Genomic DNA, 19335 nt, shown 5'->3' on the forward strand with positions numbered 1-19335 from the left:
AACTTCTGAAAGGAAAAAATTTTACATCTAACCTGAAATTTGACAAAAAAATTTATAACAAATTATTATTACTGGATTGCATGGGGAAGGCTGTAATCTGGGTTGTTACATTACCCCTCAAACTTCTCAGTTAAAAGCCAAAGCTTTTCACGGAGAAGTTACAAAATGTACAAAAAAAAAATCTGTTCAAATCTAACCCCTGAAGTCCCTATATACATCATAAACATTTCAATGCACTAAAATAAAAATTCTTATAAATGTGGGTTACACCCAAAATTTATCTTCCCTGCCACTTAGGAAACATTCTTGAAACTCACGAATTCTACTTTAAACTGTCATGGGATTACTCAAAATGCTCAAATAAATTTAAAAACAATCTCTAAAATAATTTTCAACAAACAGCAGGTTGACAACTCTACAGACATGGCATGACAAACACTATTATGATACAGTTGTACGCTTCTCTTCTTCAAAAACAAATTACATGAACAAATGACCTTCCTTAGGTTTATAACTATATCTCCCCCTTTCAGCATCAGCACATAATTTTAACATTGAGAGGTAGGAGCGACCAAGCAGAAGGGACGCACCCTTGCAAAAAAAAAAAACATCGGATTACATGCCGGAAACACATTTAAAATTAACCTCCTGGCCCCCCAGCTGCCTCACAAACCACACTACCCAAAAAAACATTTGCTACTTATTTAGGGCAATACAAAAAATTCGCCTAAACTCTGGCCATATGAACACACAACTGCTTCTGCAGCTTAAAAACTCGACAACTGTTTGTTTCATTAACGTATAGTGTTACATTTCATACCTTTAATATAGGATGTTGACACCCTGTCATTTAATCCAAAACAAATGTGTGGCACTTTAATTTAAAACCTCAAACCTTTTCAAAATTGTATCATTTTTCCGAAAACATAGCTCATAATAAATTTCAGTTAACCTCTTCCCATGACACAACATTAAACATACAAAACATTACCCAAGTGCAATGAAATTATCACAATGTAAAGCATTTCTTCAAATAAAATTTAGTACTAGTCTACTCAAAAGAATTTATACATATATAATCATTGTTGTTTCAAAACCACAGAAAAACATTTACATTAACGAAACCTTAATAGTATAGTTATTTATCTTCAAAATTTATGGGTATAGCCTTCCTTTTTCTTTAAAACCCTTGTAAAAATGCTATTATTTACCTTAAAAATTTGCTATCATAAATCTTATGTTACATTTCTATGTTATACTATCACAAATCTTAAAAAAATAAAAAAAACCTATAAAATACAAAACATAATCAAAACATTCATAATTCAAAGTATCAAAAAAAATCTGAAACACATTATAAAATGCTACCTTCCATGGTCTTAAGAGACACATGCCAATTTGTTCCATTTACTCTCTACAGAGTGTGACCAGCTATGGCTTCCACTACAAATGGTCCATCATATCATGGAAAAAACTTGTGGATTTTTTGATCCAGTTATGATGATACCTTTTGGGACGCTACCAACACTTTGTCTCCTCTCTTAAAAACTCTAGATTTTATTCCTTTGTCGTACCGATTGTTCCGAATCCTAGCTTTGGACAAAAGTCTCTTTCCCGCCTTTTCTAATTTGTCTTTGAATTTTTCTGTAACACTATCTGGGAAAACCATGACACCTTTTAATCTGGTAGTTGGCAGAAATTGCCGCTTTAACTCAATAGGTGAGAATCCTGTGCTCTCATGCCACACATTGTTCATCAGTCCTACTTGTAGCCAGAACGGATAACAATATAAACACATACACACTTAGCACCCAAGTGCTATACCAATGTAAATTATGACCAAACTAGCTGCAATACCCGGCGTTGCCCGGGCTGAACACAGGGTGGTTAGTAATTGTCTTCTTAATTTGAATGTCAAGTGTGAAAATTAATTTATATCACTTTCAGATCCCGGGAGACGTTGTTCTGCCAGTTTATAGTTATTTACCTGGTCTGTATGTAATTTAGACTTTATAAAGCAATATAGAAAAAAGCTGAAAAATAAGAGATTACTAATATTGAAAAGATTCCATTATCTAGCTAATGCTCGGCCTGTATTGCAATGCCTCATTCAGTTTTGTTTTGTAATATGTTTGAAGTAGTTCCACATATACAAATCATCTATCCATCTCTCTATATATATTTCTCTCTATCTACATCTATATACATCTATGTATCTCTCTATCTCTTTACATCTACATATATACTTCCCACTATCTCTATATCTTCTATATATAAGTCTCTATATAGCTCTATACATCGGTATATCTCTTTATCTAACCCATTTCATTCTCTATACCTCGCTCTACCTCAACTTATCTCTCCGTCTCTATCTCACTTATCTCTCCATCTCTATCTCACTATATATATATATATCACTCTATTTCTGTCTCTCTTTTATATTTAAATAAATTATCATGCGTGCGCACTTACACAACAAAAACAGACGAAGTGCCGCTATATAAAATGAAATAAACACATTTTTTGACACAATTCGTGCTCCAACTATTGAAAAATAGTTATAACGTCTCAGTAACCTTCATGGGCATGCGCGTAACAAATCACCAAAATTTCATCGCAATCGGATTAATGGTATAGGAACGCATACAGCACAAACAAACAAAAATTAAAGACACGACAAACGCATCAAACGATGGTGCGTTTAAAATTCAAGGCAACTCTATCTATTGACGAAGTTAAGAACAGAACTGTTATTAGCGCCTTTATTTTGCTAGCCGCTGCGAGCTCCACTTAGCGGACTGGTCTCACCAAGGAGAAAAATATTAATTTGCCAGACCTTACTATGTGTATGATCGTGTGTCATAAATAGAGAAATGACACTCACTCACTCACTATTTGTATGTCTATGACCTATGATTTTTTCTGTTATAAAATGAAATTATCACTTTTTCACTCCCTTAGGGATGGAATTTCATATTAATATGGGGTCTATGTGTTAATCCAGGTTATAAGCTAGCTGTAGGCCAAATTTCATTCAAATCCATTCAGTAGTTTTTACGTGAAAGCGTAACAAACATCCATCCATCTATACTTACAAACTTTCGCGTTTATAATATTAGTAGGATAACATTTATCTTTTACATCTTACACAAATAAAAGAGAATCTAATTACAAATACAGACATAAAAACACGTAATTATGCTAGTTACCCAAAGTTTACACAAGCAAACAAGATGGATGACGTTGAGACTCAAAAAAATTAGTTTAAGCATAAGCAAAGGAAATTCCCCAAAAAATATACAACTACGTAACTGAGATACAGTTACAAAAAAAATGCAATACATAAATAGCTAACAGAGAATATTCATATATTAGTGTGCGGACATCACAAAATCATAATTTTAAGAGGGTTAACCTGACTCAGTACAATTATGAGAATGCTTACACTTAAGGAACTGTTACACAATATTATGAGTGCAGTAGTCGTCACAAAGGGCTGTATTCAAACTAGAAATTATATGCATGAGCACGAGAAACATTGGTCAGCCAATGCAAGGCGATGAAACAAGAACCATGGAAAGATAGGAAAAATTTAAGCATTAAAAAAAAATATATTAAAGCACTCGAGACATAGTTCTTACCTTGCGTGTTGGAGTACTCTCTGTTCAAACTCGCAGCGGCCAGTATTTACATCGGAAAATTATTTGCGAATAAGTTTTAAGTTTATCAGACAGCAGCCCAAAAGGAAAAAAAAAACAACAAATTGGCACACTTACATTTATTGTTACGTTGATCAAGTATGGAGCTGTCGTGCATAGAACGAATTACAGAAAGTTGCACAAAATAAATACCATGTCATTGGTCTTGTTGCACAAATGAAACATTAATGTTCACCTGTCGCAAACTGGCAATCAGCAGAGGCAGATGCATACAAACCCTATACCGTGATGTCTATGCCCGACTACAATCTAAAGTAGGAGTAATTAACGTAATTTATGGCATAGGTCTCCACCTCTGTGCATGAGCAGCAGGTGAGGTAGGGAGGGGGCATGTGACACATTAAGGAAAGGAGTGGGAAGTTGAGGGGTGGAGAAAAAAGGGGAGGGGGTACACCAGAAGGAAGGAAGACAAAACTGTAAATTTGTCATGATGATGGTAGTCACTTACCACAACATATGCAGTGGTATTATATTAGGAATGTTGACTGCAGTGCATTGTGTGATTTCCTCAGTGATCCAATGTTCTAACATGACCTCATCTTGCTGCTTAATTGAGAAATTTTTAGCAAAGTCAATTTGTAAAACACTTTCTCTCTTTTGCAAGTTGCTTCTTAAGTGGTGCACTTGTTGTACTGTTATTTATGCAATAAAGTAATGTTTTCACATGGATGTGAGTTGAACACACATTCTCAGCCAACAGAAAGTGCCAATTAGGACAAAATAACAATGTTACTTTATTATCTATTAGTACTGTGAAACTATTAGGCCAATTTCTTTAATTAGCATTTCATTTAAACACGTCCATGTGTTTTTTCAATTTATAATAAGCTTTCTAAATATGTATTTTCAAGAACATGGAAAGTGTAGCTAAGGGTATAGTCCAGTCTTTCTGATGGTTGGTTTCTGAATGGTGAGGCAAGAATACTTGCTAGCCTGTCCTAGCTGACCTGTAAATTCCATGCCCTCCCTGCTCCATACGACCTCAGAAATTAACAGTTATGATTCAGCTGGCAATAAACTTATCAGTTTTATTAATGCACTTTTTTTACCATTTGCTGGATTGAATGTCTCTTGGGACAAAACTTCCCCAAATGAAATTGAGGGTTTAATATTGCAAGTCTTTCTCTTGTACTGTACTCAGGGCATTTAGTTATACACTTTAACATCACAGTGCATGATAAATTATTTTTGTATGATTTTCTGTTATGGCGGATATTTTCTAGACCATTTGAACATCTTTTAATGTATGAAATGCTTTAAACTTTGTTTATTTTTTATAAGAAATATCAAATGTCAATTTAAAATGCCTATTCAATTAATATTTATTGTTTCATTAAATTATACAACTCTACATAAGTTTTTAAAACCCCAGGCTTTTTTTACTCAATAAACTGGTCTTCATTAACCTATCAAGATGGCCGGCCGTAACATGCAAATTTTACATTTGGTGTGATAGACTCGATGATTATGATCCTAGTATACCATAATAATTATGCTCAATGACTTGACCACTTTCATTCATTTCTGTTTTGTTACTTGTGTTTTGCATTTTGAGATATGTTTAATATTATAGAAACTTATATTAGAAATGTTATTAACACTAAACATGTTTGTATCAATAATTTTTTTATTTTAACTTTTATGAAAGCATTATTTAGTTGGATGATTTTAAATAAATATTATGCTTTTATCAGAAAAGAGCATTTTATTCCCCTACATTAAAATAAACAAGGGAAAACAGTAGATAGTCACTGCCAAGATTCTGCCATGTTCATGTATGCTGGACAGGGATGTGCCAGACTTTAATTTTGGTGTAGGATATTTTTATTTACACTTAACTTTTCTGTGCTCATTATTTAAAGTGCAATTCTAAAAGGAAAGATATCTCTGTTCGGCAAAATTTTGCTAAGGATAAGTTGAGATACCTTCCCCCTGGCTACAGACTTGTAACTAGAAACATTGTGGGTGTATAAACATTTAATTTAAATATTTAAAACAAAATTCACTAACTATTTTTCCTTAATGGGTTTGTATGCAGTTAGAAAATATTTGTTTTGGTTGTCGTAAGGGAGCACTTATGTGGTGAAATATGTTATAAACAATTAACAAAAAATTATTTAAAAATTGTTTTGTCTCAATTTTTATGTACAGCATGTGTAAATGATTATTAAGATTTTGAACATTTACCTACTGTGAAATATTGGAACATTTTACGACATTTGACAATAATGGTCAATGGTCAATCTTTTACATTAAGGAAATTGTAATAATTTATTGCACAGTCAGGGATTTAAATCAAATTCATCAATTTTGCAACGTGTCACTCCACCCTCAACATATTTTCAACAATTTTACTGTAGGAAGTAGAATGATTAATAAATTTTGACTTGCAAAGAACGGTGCTATTTGAGCATTTTCATTAGTGTAGTACATACAGTAGGTACATATTTTTGGTGTAGAATTTTTTCCCATCAATTCCTTATTGACTCATGACCATCTGAACAGGAATCTGCAAAGTCGTCACCGACATTAATTTGGTGAGCAAGGGTCGGTGGTTAGCACAAGTCAGAGCCAAGTGGTTCAAAGCCCACTATAATACTGGAGGTTCTGTTTGTCTAAATGCTAATTGTGCATTTTTTCAATGTGAAAGCCTAGTGATACCTTAACTTTACTATTACCATGGAGTTTTTGTTCAATATTATTGCCTAATATGTATTATGAACTATAATCAAAAAAATTTTTGAATGAATTTTTCCTGTTCCTATGTATGAGATTTTGCTTTTTATAGTAAACATTTTTTTTTTGTTTTTTTGTAGGTATTACCGTGGAACTCATGGCGTTATTGTTGTGTATGATGTAACCAGTGGTGAATCCTTTGCGAATGTGAAGCGGTGGCTTCATGAAATAGAACAAAACTGTGATGTTGTCAATAGGATATTAGGTATGTTCTCAGCAGGATATTCAAAATGTTTTCGCATAAATCATGTTTAGATTTAGGTGGTTATGTTGTGGTTAAAAGTGCAGTTTCATCATTTTGAAAATTATGTTGTATCCTAATATGTTAGGTGAGAGTTTTATAATTAATTACTGCAGGTTGTTAATCTTTTATGGACGTGAAAAAATGAATATTTTAAATGTTATTGCTGTAGAGTTTTTGATCAAGTTTTATCTTCTTGGTTCTTATTTTTTCTCAAGCAAGGGTGGTTGTGTTTTTGCACATTTAGTATTTAATATTAAATAAGGCCTATTATCAAGTTTTGTTTTGATGATTACAAGGCATATTTTATGATCTTTTTAACATTCATCATTTTACATACTTCTTTGACATTGTTGTATGACTAAGATTTCTAAAACCATTTTTCTGTGTCCTAGGTATAACATTTTTCATAGGTCTTTCTTTCTTATTAGTGGCATTTAAAAAAGAAAATGTGTGTAATATTTGATTGATGTTAAATTCAAACAACCCTAGTTAGAAGAACTGACATGATAAACATTTATAAGCACTGTGTCATGATGTATGTTCAAAACAATACGTCTTGGAGATTGTCACATTAAGCCTTTGTGCATATCTGTGCAATGTAAAAAAATTCTTATTGATTTTACCTAAGGGGTTATTACGAGTTCCTGCAGCAAATTGGTTATACTCCAATGTCTAATATAAACCCTTAATGAAAATAGTCACAAGACATGTTTAGTGATACAGGTTTGGTTTTGCATCAACGATGGTCAACATCAACTAATTTTTAGCAGTCAGCATCAATGAATTTCTGTGGGGCCAACAATAGTGGAATCTTGTGAAAGTTTATTTTGTCATTAAATCACAAATTGCTTCACTGAAATTGGTTTTGTATAATTATTACAAGCTTATTATAATTCATACAAAGTTACTTTCCAGTAAATATTGTAATATATGCCTAGTAAATAATTTTTTACCTATGCTTTCCATGGTAATGCCTATTGGGTTGAAGTATGGAGTGATTATTTATATATTTTTTTAAAATTTTAAAACATTAAAAATCTAGAACCACACATTGATTGGTACAAATTCTTTAGATATTTTTGAAGCAAGTTAAATGCTAAGAAGAGTGGCTAGCACATTCTGTATATTTTTCTGTTAAGAATGTGAAAATGTTTGCTGGTTCAAAATGTGTATTTTTTCTAATAAAATTTATAATTTAATTTAATTAAAAAGTGAAATTAATTGAAAAGAATACATGCCTGAAGTCAAAATAATTAAAATTTTTAAAGTGTTCACATTAAGAATTATTATTATACAAGTAAATGCTGTTAAGGTTATACTTTCATACATATCAGCATATTTGTGTTATTCATGCATGTCATAAATTAAAATTTTTTAAATTTAATAGTATTATTTACATGGGCTAGACCAGGGATGCCACCAAGAATGGTTATAAAATCCTGTATTAGACCATAAAAAATCTGTAAAATCCTATAAGAAGAAAATTTCTGTAAACAGGTTTTTAATTCGCGCCAACATTTTTTTACGGCTAAGACACGGGAGAAAACAAAGTATTATAAGCATATTTCTTCAAAAATCAGTTTTTCCTTCATTCTAGTTGCATAGGCCTACTTTAAAATAATAATAATGAATGTAGATAAAAAAACTGATAAGTTTACATGTAGAGTTAAGTACCAATATGAGGTTCTCACAAAAATCACTTAAAAAATATACACACAGACTATGACTTATTTGCAGGCATTTCTTGCCTGAACACTCCAACTGCTTCACTACTTCAGGTTCCTATCTTTTTTTCTCAGCTCATCAGTGGGTTTGAATTCTAGCCCCAAATTTTTGGTCCTGTTGTGGCAGTGTAACAATGCATTCAGCATTGGCATTTCTGAACGTGACCTGTGAGCAGTTTTCACAATTTTCAGATTACTGAAAATTCTTTCTACAGTAGCATTGCTGTAGAAAGCGATGCTTTAGCTAGTATTGAAAGTAACGGAAACATTGGTTTTCCATTTTGTTCTGCTTCGAATACAGTGTGCCAGTAGGTGTCAATATCCATCACAGATGAATTTTCCTCAGGTTCCTTCAGTGAGTATGAGATGAATTCTTCCTGTAGCTTGTCCCGTTTGTCATCTGGAATGATATTCGGGAACCTAACCACTAGTGCTTTCAGTTTTTTCCAGTCACCTGATGACTTATGTGCAGGGTCCAAAATAACTATGTTTTAAGTACTTCATCATTGAGGGGCAAGAGACGATATGGTTCTTGGGTTCCTGTCTCATAAAAGTCCCTCACACTTGAAAATAAGTTTATATTTCTTCTAGGGATGCATCAGTAGTTTCTAGAAAATTTCATGTGTTATGGCCTATGAACATGCCTGCATCTGTGAGCTGGTTTTCTCTCTTGTAATCAACAGCTGTAATTTCACATTTCTGTATGACTTCAAACTGTACAAAACTTGGAATGAATTGCAGTAGAAGAAGACATATTTGTGGATGGAGCTTGTGAACACAAGGCCGTTCTTTTTGGAACATGACATTAAATTTTGTGAAATGAGGGAGTACTGCCTGAAGGAAATAGAAATAGTTTTGCTGCATCAGACTGCAAGGTAATTCTAATCTGTTTCACAGCTTCAGAATCGGCCTCTTTTCCATCCAGTCTGTCAAAGTATTCTGCCAAAGCAGCCATTCTTCTAATAGATGCTCCACACAATTCAAAATGGCCAACCACCTGGTAAAACAAGGCTGCAGAATACTATGATTTTCTATTTCCATTAAATCTTTAATGGTGCTGAAATCATCTTTCTTTTGCCAGATGACTTGAAATGAACATGCACATCTTTGGCAAGCTGCTCACATACATCTGGTAACTGATTACAGGCGTGGGAGGCTGCTAAATGAGCAAGATGGCATGTGCAGTGCAGAAACCACACATTTCCCTGATGTTGCCTCACATGTGAAAGTACAGAATTAAATTCATCTACCATGGCTTTGGCACTATCGGAGGACATGCTGAGACAGTTTTCCCAAGGGATACAGTCTTCTTCAAATGAAGAATTTACCCAATTAAATAAGTTTTCTCCACTAGCCTGACCACTTAATTCAATCACTTTATACAGGTGAGTTTCAACTTTATCTGAAACAAACACCCTGGCCATAACAACTTGCCTCGTGACAGTAACATCCGTTGACTCGTCAATCAGTAGTGTAAAAACTGATGTTTTCATAACACTAATTATGTTTCCTTCAACACAGGAACCCAATGCCTGAACAATGATCTGGCTCGTTTTTGTACGCGAGCAGTGAAAATTCTGAGCAATTTCGCTGTCAGGAAACATCTGCGGGACGAGTTTTGTGAAACTGTTGCTAAGTTTCATTGGAAAATTGTTTAAATAAATAAAATTTGCCCACATGAGCTCTGCATCTACAATTTTGTTGTCTGGTTTACTGATGAAAGATGTGAGAGAAGTACTTTGTTCAGCAGCCCTCTAATTTCTCTGATGTATCTGTGTGCTTTCGTGACGCCTAAGATCTTTCAGACCACCCTTTTGAATGTTAAAGTCCGACCGACACAATGAACACACTGCAGTAAAGTCCGTTTTACCGGGTTTCAGCCACTTTAGTTTACTTCCCACTCACGTTTATATTGTTGTTTATACAGCGTTCGATGTGGAGATGCCTTGCGCTTTGTTTCCATTTCTTTCAATTGCAATCTGCACAAAGTGCAAGCTGAATTTTTTGTACGTAACAATTACTTTAAAATTAACAACAAACTGTAAACACTCCGTCAATCCATCATAGAAATAGTGATTGCATGGTATAACAACACAGACTGTAAAAACACCGTCACAGATATCACTTCGCACAAATATTACTGGGCGTGTTCTGTTACACGCACGAACGCACCTTCGCGCAGAAGAGAGAAACAGAACACAGTGTCTAAAACAACTGTCATAGATATTACGATGCACGGTATACTTTCTTCCATGAAATAAATAAATGCCTCCAGACATAAAAGGTAGAGCATGAATTGTTATCATCTTAGAAAAACTGAAACAACGTAGCAAAGTGAAGTGTCTCTTGATTACATGTTATCTATGAAGTGGAGCGGGAGCAGTAAGTAAATATTTATGTTTGTGCGTTCTTCAATTAAAATATCTGTGATTCAAAGTGCTTATCCGTTAATCCGGTGTAACTCCAAAATATCTATGAAAACGGATAAAATCCGTAAAAATGGCAACCCTGGGATAGACCATGGAACATTTTGGAAATATTTAGCGATACCAAACTATTTCAATAATTTTTTTTTTCCATTAATATCAGTGAATTCAATTTGTAGACATTTCCAGATAAATTTTATTGAATTGGTTGAGTTCAAACCAATGAGCATAAAGCTGAAATGAGTTACACCTAACCTATATAACATTTATTTTGTAGTTGTAAAAACCAATCTCATTGCCAGCACCTTGACTCATGATAGCTGCTTCATTTAGTGTTGCAGATAGCAAAGAATAGGAATTCATTGTCATATTTTTTGTTAGGTAAAGTGCAATATCATCAGTACCTGATGTTCAGCGAACGGGTAATGCTAAGGATAGAACTTGTGGTTACATTTGTGGTTTCGCGGTAAAAATTGCAACTTGGCGACAAAAAGATAGAGTTATATTTTTTGGAGACAGAATTTAATTAGCTTACTGGTTAGAGGCAGTTATTAGTTATGTCCTCAATCACTGCATCAATTTTCCAATAGGTGTGATAGTAAATTGACACATATAGTTAGGTCTTGTGTTGCTCTATCAGCTGAAAATCTTAAGCAGCTACTCAATGCTTTTCCACGCTGTGTCTATGAGGACTGCAAAATGTGTGGATGTTTCAAATAGTTTTGGGAGAAACTTCAGAAGCTTGTTGAGATCTCTAAACTTTATAGTGTTATTTTAACATGTTATATTCATACTAACAATACCAGACAGATTAATTTTTGCAATGGAAGAGTTTGAAATTTTCATGAAACTTGTATATTTTTTTTTGAAAACACTAAAAAATTTGTTTCCAGTGATGTTCAATTTTGTCCAGAAAATAAGATGTATATTTACTGTGTGATTAGGATGTTGCATGTGCTTTGTTTAACAGTATGATTTTAAATAACACAAATAATTTGTATTAAAATTACCATATGTTCATAAGAACATAAGAGAAATGACCTGTGATAAGCGAGCAGTAGCACACGTATATTTTATTGCCTGCCTTTAAAGATACAGGAGTTAAAAAAACTAGCTATAAATGGGGTATTTAATCATTCCTTTTGGTCTCATATTGGAAATGGGAGGACTTTATTTTTCAATATTTTTGTGCAGTTACTTAAGTATCTCTTTGATAAACAAGAACCAAGTTGCACAAAATAAACTTTCTGAGTAATAGGTTTCAAGTCCATGCTTGTATATTGTTTTGCACCATTTATATGAAAACATAAGCAAAATCTCACACAGAGGATCACTGTTATTAATAAACACTGAAACTAACATATTGAAAGTACGTAGTAAAAATTTTCATTAACAATGGGTAGGGCAGATTAATGATACAAGATAAATCATAGAAATAATGTTCTATAGGTTTGTTATGTTACACCAAAAACTAAACAATAAATGAGCTCTGTGTATCATGACATTATTTAGCTTGTAAATTTTATAATTGGAAGGAAATTTGAACTTTCATTCTCACAGTAAGCACTTTATACAACAATTACTTGTCACAACAAACAAACAAAGAAAGTACTAAACATTTTATTTGATTATAAAGTTATTTTTAAGTTTTTGAAAATATACTTTCAAAAATTTCAAAGAAAACTTAAAAACAAAATTTTATGAAATGATCAAAACCCTGCAACAGTAAATAAACAATAGGTTTTACATACAATAAAAATTGCAGGTTACAACACTTCATAAAATTATTTCTGAAAATTTGAACATGCTGAATGTTTGTGCGAAATTGGTGCCAAAAGTGTTGAGTCATGAACAAAAATGATGAAGAGTTGATTTTTCCCATGAGAGGTTGGAGCAGTTATAAAGTGGACCAGACTTTATAGACAACGTAAGAACAGGCAATGAATCGTGGGTGTTCCAGTAGAATCCCCAAACCAAGCACCAAAGTTTGGAGCATACCTCGAACTCCCTAACCCCAAGAAAGTAAAAATGTTGAAGTTAAGGTAAAGAAATGTTCATTGTCTTTTTAGACAAGTGTGGAATGGTCCACAAAGAATTTGTACTTCGGGGACAAAATGTAAATGCCGTTTTTTATTACAAACAAATCCTTGCGCGCCTGCACAGAGCCGTCAAACTGAAATGACTGGAGATGGCAGATTGATGGACGCTCCACCACGACAACGCTCCAGCCTACATTGCCTTTGTTGTGAGCACCTACCTGGCCCAGATAGAGGTTGCAACCTTGCCAGCAGCCATCTTACAGCCCGGATGTGAGCCAGCCAGACTTTTTCCTGTTCCCAAAGTTCAAGAGAATCATTAAGGGCTCTGTTTTGAAGATGTACCCGCCATCCAATGGGCTGTCACAGAGTCTCTGAAAGAAGTTACGGCAGCTGACTTCCGGAGAGCCTTTGCAGCTTGGAAATCACGTTGGCAATGGTGTATTGACACTGTATCGACGCGGTGTATCAACTATTAGGGCCCAAGATGCATATCATGCGCGCGAACACATACAAGACCTATTGGACAAGGATATAATTGAACCATCGACTTTTAGTTTTGCTCTCCAGTATTTTTGGTTCCCAAAGATCAAGGTCATTGCTTAGTTGTTGACTTTAGAAAAATTAACCGGCAGATAGACATAGAAATGGTACCGTTAACTGATTTGAATTCAGCTTGCCATTGGTTTAGCAAAGCCAAATATTTTAGCGTTTTTGTCCTAAATTTGACCTACCATCAAATACCATTAACACCAATGTAAAAACACATCACCGGGTTTTGCGTGCCCTGGAATTTGTACCAATACAAGGTATTTTCTTTTGGCCTAGCAACAGGCTCACAGGTATTAACTTGCCTACTTGACCAAGTTTTTGGTGATATACAATTTAAATATGTATTTAACTAACTTGATTATGTAGTTTATTCAGAATCTTCAATCTTTTGAAGAACACATAACTCATTTGTCTGAAGTCCTCATCCGACTGCGTGAAGCAGGGCTAACTGTCAATACAAAAAAGGTTAAGAGTGCAGTTTCTGAAATTTCTTTTCTGGGACATATAATTTCCAGTAGAGGAGTAACAATTGATCCAAGCCGTGCACAGGCCATAGCAGATTTCGAACCTCCGAAAGATCCAAAAGGCATTACAAGGTTTATTAGGATGGCAAATTTCTACGCTAAATTATTCCTAACTTTGCTGAGTATGCAGCCCCATTAAATGCCCTCCGAAAGAAAAACACATCATTCAGTTGAGGTCCAGAACAAAACAAAGCATTTAATCATTTAAAACAAGCTATAGCCATCCCACCTGTTCTTCGAATGGCGGACTTCACCAAACCTTTCATCCTACAGACAGATGCATTAAGTGTCGCCATTGGGACCGTACTGTCTCAAGAATTCGAAGGTCACAACAACCAATAGCCTTTGTCTCTTGTATTCTAACCCATCAAGAGAGGATAGGATAGTCTCATCGATTTATGAACTCGAGTGTCTCGCTTTTGTTTTTGGAATCGACAAGTTTCACCAGTACCTTGAACATAAGGAATTTCTATTAGAAACTGACAATCAGGCACTCACTTGGCTTTTGGCCTACCCCAAACAACTAGGAAAACTTGGCAGATGGATTGCAAAAATCTCTTAATTTAAATTTACAATTTAGCATATCCGAGGTTCACAGAATATCGTGGCAGATGCTCTTTTTCGAATGTTCGAGAATCCCTCCAACTCTAATCTTCAGGAGGAACCTCCCATTTCATGCCATGCCCTACTCACAGATTTTCCTTTAGCTTTTTCATACTTACAGTCTCATCAAAATTCAGATCCTTATAGTTCAGATATTATTCAGCAAATAAAACCAGTTTCACCACCAAGGTATTGTAAGCTTTCAAAAGGACCCCAGTATCTACGAACAGCACAATCTAAAACTTTCAGAATAGCCCTTCCTTAAAATTTGAGACATGGTATTTCAGTATTATCATAGCTCATCCATTGGAGCACACCTGGGCACTTACAAAACAATTGAAGGCATACGCGGCCGTTTTATTTGGGATGGAATGCACAGAGATGTTACCGAAAGGGTAAAATTATGTTAATTAGGTGCCCTGAATAAAACTTCTCAGAAAACAATTTGGATTTTTAACATCAGATATAGCCTTAAGGCCTATGCAAAAATTATTTATAGATTTTGTTGGCCCCTTCCCCTGTTCTAAAACCGGACACACCATACTTCTAGTAGCTATTGATGCCTTTTCTAAATTTGTATGGCTCATTCCCCTCCAACGAGCTACCGCAGAAACTACTTTACAAGCATTGCAAAATAACATTTTTATCAGGATTACCTTCAGTAATCGTGCCAGATAACACATCACTGTTCACATCAAGACTTTTCAAGAATATGTGCTTTTCCCCTGGCCCTCAGCATGTAACCACTTCCCCATACTATCCCCAGCCTTCACATGCGGAGCTTTTTAATAGAAACCTCCAATCTGCTTTAATAGCGTATCATGCGAACTCTCAAGATAAATGGGATACCAACCTGGTCTGGTTACAAATGGGCTTTAATTATGCCAGGCACGAGAGACTCAAGACCACACCATTTTAGCTCACGTTCACATATAAACCAAACAATACACTTTCTAATCTGTGGTCACTACATGAGCTTTTACCAGATAACCCTCGCAACATAAGAGGTCTGAAGAAGAGCTCAACACAACCTGAACTTAGCCCCCGAGGTAAGCAGGCAAAAATATAATAGATGTTTACTTAACCCCTACAGGGTAGGTGATATGGTGTTGTGCAGAGCGCACACCTAAAGCAAGGCGATCGACAAGCGATCAGCCAAACTTGCTTATCGTTGGAGTGGCCCTTGGCAGATCCAACGCTTTTTAACACCAGTAACTGTTGCTCTAGCCGACCCCGGTTCTGGTGCATATATTACGCATGCACACGTTTCACACCTGAAGAAAGCGCATCCTAACATAAATTAGGTGCCTTGCTTTTACTCCTATTCAAGGAGTTTCAAAACAAAACTTTGGTATGCCATCCGCAACACTGAGTGTTAACAACACTCAAAAACCCTAGGTCTTAATTATAAGTAATAAAAATCCATGGTACTAGTTTGTAAGAGTTCTAGCACTACAAATGTTTTACACTATGAATATTTTAGGTTAAGATGTTTAGTTTTAAGTGGCGCCACTTAGTTCTTAAGGTGATTTGTAAAGCATTAATAATCATGTTACTTAGTAAGTATATAGTTTATTGTAAGTAGTTTACCTTAGTCTATTTTGGTACAGGGTAAGTCTGCCAGTTCTCAAACTTCTCATGCTCAGTGTTGGTCATTTACCCTGGTTCCGCCTTTCAGTGGAGGAGTATGTGCCACCAATTAGTATTTTTTTGCACAATTGCAAATTTGAATTTTTCAATTATTATTTAAGCAGTAATTTCGTAGTTAAAACAAACTTTTTCCACTCACTGCACACTCCCACTTAATCTTTGTCAGGCTAATACCCCAATTCTTTCTCAGCGACGTAACTGATTTTTGCTAACAATCTCATGAGCCAACATGCAGGCTCGTGTTATTCTCGCGTTGGTGCAAGTCTGGGCACGGTAACAGACCAAGACTGCTTGTTCCTGCAGTCTCCCAGGACCCTGCTTTTTAAGACCTCCCTTATGCAAGCAATTTCAGTCACGTCCAAGACTCAATTTCCCCAACGTCCTGGCACGTCCACAGGCTCTGTAGAGCTAGTTTCCCACTGCCCTTGTACATTTCCACGTCCTCCCCCCTCCTTGCCAGCCTTTCCTGGGAACACTGTCCAGAGCAGTGACCGGCCCTTAACCCCGGCCAGGGGCGGCCTGTCTCATGGTCTTGACACTAGTGTTTGAATGTACCGCCTCTGTCCTCTAGTGGTGGATTTGGGATTTATTTCCCCTAGGTGTTCAAATGCCCGCTAAATGCCTGCCCCTGGCGACTCATGCCACAACCAGTGTCCTGCACAAGTCTCCTCCTTAAGCCCCATGCTTTCGAAATATCCTCGTGTGACTTCTCGGTTCGGCTACTCCTCAGTAGATCGCCATGTGATCAGCCACTAACACCAACATCGAGATATCAAAGTCTATTTCTCGACCACCCCTTCAGAAATCGTTGGAACCTTTCGGCCCTGAAGCCGAAGTCCCTCCTTTCTTTCTAAACCAAGCGCCTGTTTTTAATTAAGCGTCGTCTTGCCCTATCACTGACTTCTTAGCGCGACGTCAGATTGACTACTTTGCTTCTCGTCTAGCCATCAGCACTTGGCGCGACGTCAGATTGACTACTTCGCTTCTCGTCCAGCCATCAGCAAGATTCCACTTCTGTCGTCGTACGAGAATGTAGTCGTCTCGTCAAGGGATGTTTTCCTAAGTTAGATAGTAGTTAGTCAGTCTGTGTGTTCAAAGTAGAAATTTTTATATTTGGGCTAAATTTTAATAATTTTAAATTATGAGTGCTTCCGCGTCAACAGTGCTTGTTCGGTACTGTCTTCGTTCACCTCCCGGCGGGCCCACTTCCTGAGCGCTAGGAGCAACACCCTGTTTTGGTGAGTTTTCGACTACCTTCCTCTTCCCCGACCATCACCGTTTCTGTGGGCATTTTTGCCCATTTAATGACTGTCTGTGAAGCAGGTCTAATTCTTTTGGATTTGGCTTGTTCATAGACAGGGTTCAAGAGCCTGGAGCCGACATGGCAACCACAATCTCTTCCTCATCCTCGGTGACCAAGGACTGCTACGGCACCCTGGTTGCCCATTTGTAATATAATACATCATACTTGGCCAGTTAGGCTACTACTTTGATGATCCTGAGAGATCCTTAAAAAATCATATAACTACAGACTTTAATTAAGCTATGTTCTAAGAATTAAAATTCTGGGATTGTTTATTTTTATTTTTATTGTTTTAATATGGCAAAGAAAACATCTTAATAATATTTTGATTAGGGCCGGCCCACATAGCAAATTTTATAGTATCCATGTATTAGTAATCAGGTATTTTTAAGTAATCAACTTCTTTACCAAACCCATGTATTGTTATTAATATAATGTTTTGTGTACTCATCTTCCCTCATCTATAAAAGAAAAATTAAATAAGAAGCACAGATATAGACAAAACTGCACTTATTATTTATGCATTTGAAACTTAAAGATCCACCTACTCCCGAAAATGTACCCAGGGAGTGTATCAACACCCAAGGAGTCTATTTTGAAGAATTTTGACAATATGTACCGATCGGATCAATAAATTCTTTTTATCAGACCTAGTCTCATTAATTTACGGGCATACCCTGTATACATGTGATGGGGACGTCACATTATTTTGATGGTAACTTTTTTTCTCAATTTTGTGATCATCATAGATTAACTGAAATTATGTTTTGAAGGCTATTTTAAATTCTACATATGGCTTTAGAGCTAGTGTCTTGAATTGTTATGCATAAATCGTTCAGACCAAAAATTGTAATATATACAAATGTTCTAATGAACCAACAAAACTTTTAATTTATTTCTTTTACTATTGTAACTTGTCAATTCATTAATCTCTTGTGAAGTCTTAAATTGTTAGCTTTGTCTATGCAGTAAAATGTGTTAATCCTAATTTTAATATATATTGTTTTGGTGTAGAAACTGTGTTATGTTTAAGTGGGTTGCTAAACTAATTCTCTAGTCAGGTATTTTAACATATTTGTGTTTTAAGATTAAGGTCTTTGTTGTGTTTCAGTGGGTAACAAAAACGATGCACCAGACAGGAAAGTTGTTTTGACAGAGGATGCTCAGCGGTTTGCGGAACAGATGAACATTCAGTTATTTGAAACTAGTGCAAAGGATAACGTGAACGTGGAAGAGGTAAATATTTATATAACAATTTGGTTAGCTTACATTAGGAATGACCTGCTTTTCCAGTTTAGTTTAGTAGTAAAGCTTTCCAATTGAAGTGATTTCTTTTCAATTGTGTGATATTTGTCACAGGTAGCTTTGGCATGCGCCTGCAGGGTGGCAAACTCTCATTTCATATAAAATTGCTCTTTTAATACCCAGGTTTGAGGGCTAGGGTAAAGGAAGAGCCATAGGTTGTAGAGCTAGCTAAATGTGTTTGGTCTAGAGTGCATATTCATGAATACTTGCAAAATTAATTGGGCGCTGAAAATTTGGAAGTTAAAACGTTATTGCCAATTTGTTACTGAAATAATGTCTTGAGCCACCAGAGCGCTCCACCAGTCTCCTCCATAAGCCCCATGCTTTTGAAGTAGTCTCGTGCGAGATGTGCGAGTCGACTTCTTCTCTGTTTCGGCCAATCCTCAGTAGATTGCGTTGCGATTGGGCACTAACACCAACGTCGAGATATCGAAGTCAGTATTTCTCTATCTCTCCTTCGGAACTTTTCAGCCCGGTAGCCGAAAGTGCCCCCTGCTTCTTCCAAGGCAAAGC

General features: G+C 35.7%; 1 protein-coding gene across 1 annotated transcript in view; it reads left to right on the plus strand.

Moving 5' to 3' along the window:
- LOC134529448 (ras-related protein Rab-35) overlaps window positions 1–19335 on the plus strand; it is a 59085-nt gene that overhangs the window by 25024 nt on the left and 14726 nt on the right. The window contains exons 3-4 of the mRNA XM_063363555.1: window positions 6536–6660; window positions 18629–18753. Coding sequence (XP_063219625.1) covers window positions 6536–6660; window positions 18629–18753 — 250 coding nt within the window. The remainder of the gene's footprint in view (window positions 1–6535; window positions 6661–18628; window positions 18754–19335) is intronic.

Source organism: Bacillus rossius, chromosome 2 (assembly GCF_032445375.1).
Source record: "Bacillus rossius redtenbacheri isolate Brsri chromosome 2, Brsri_v3, whole genome shotgun sequence".
Lineage (NCBI taxonomy): Eukaryota > Metazoa > Arthropoda > Insecta > Phasmatodea > Bacillidae > Bacillus > Bacillus rossius.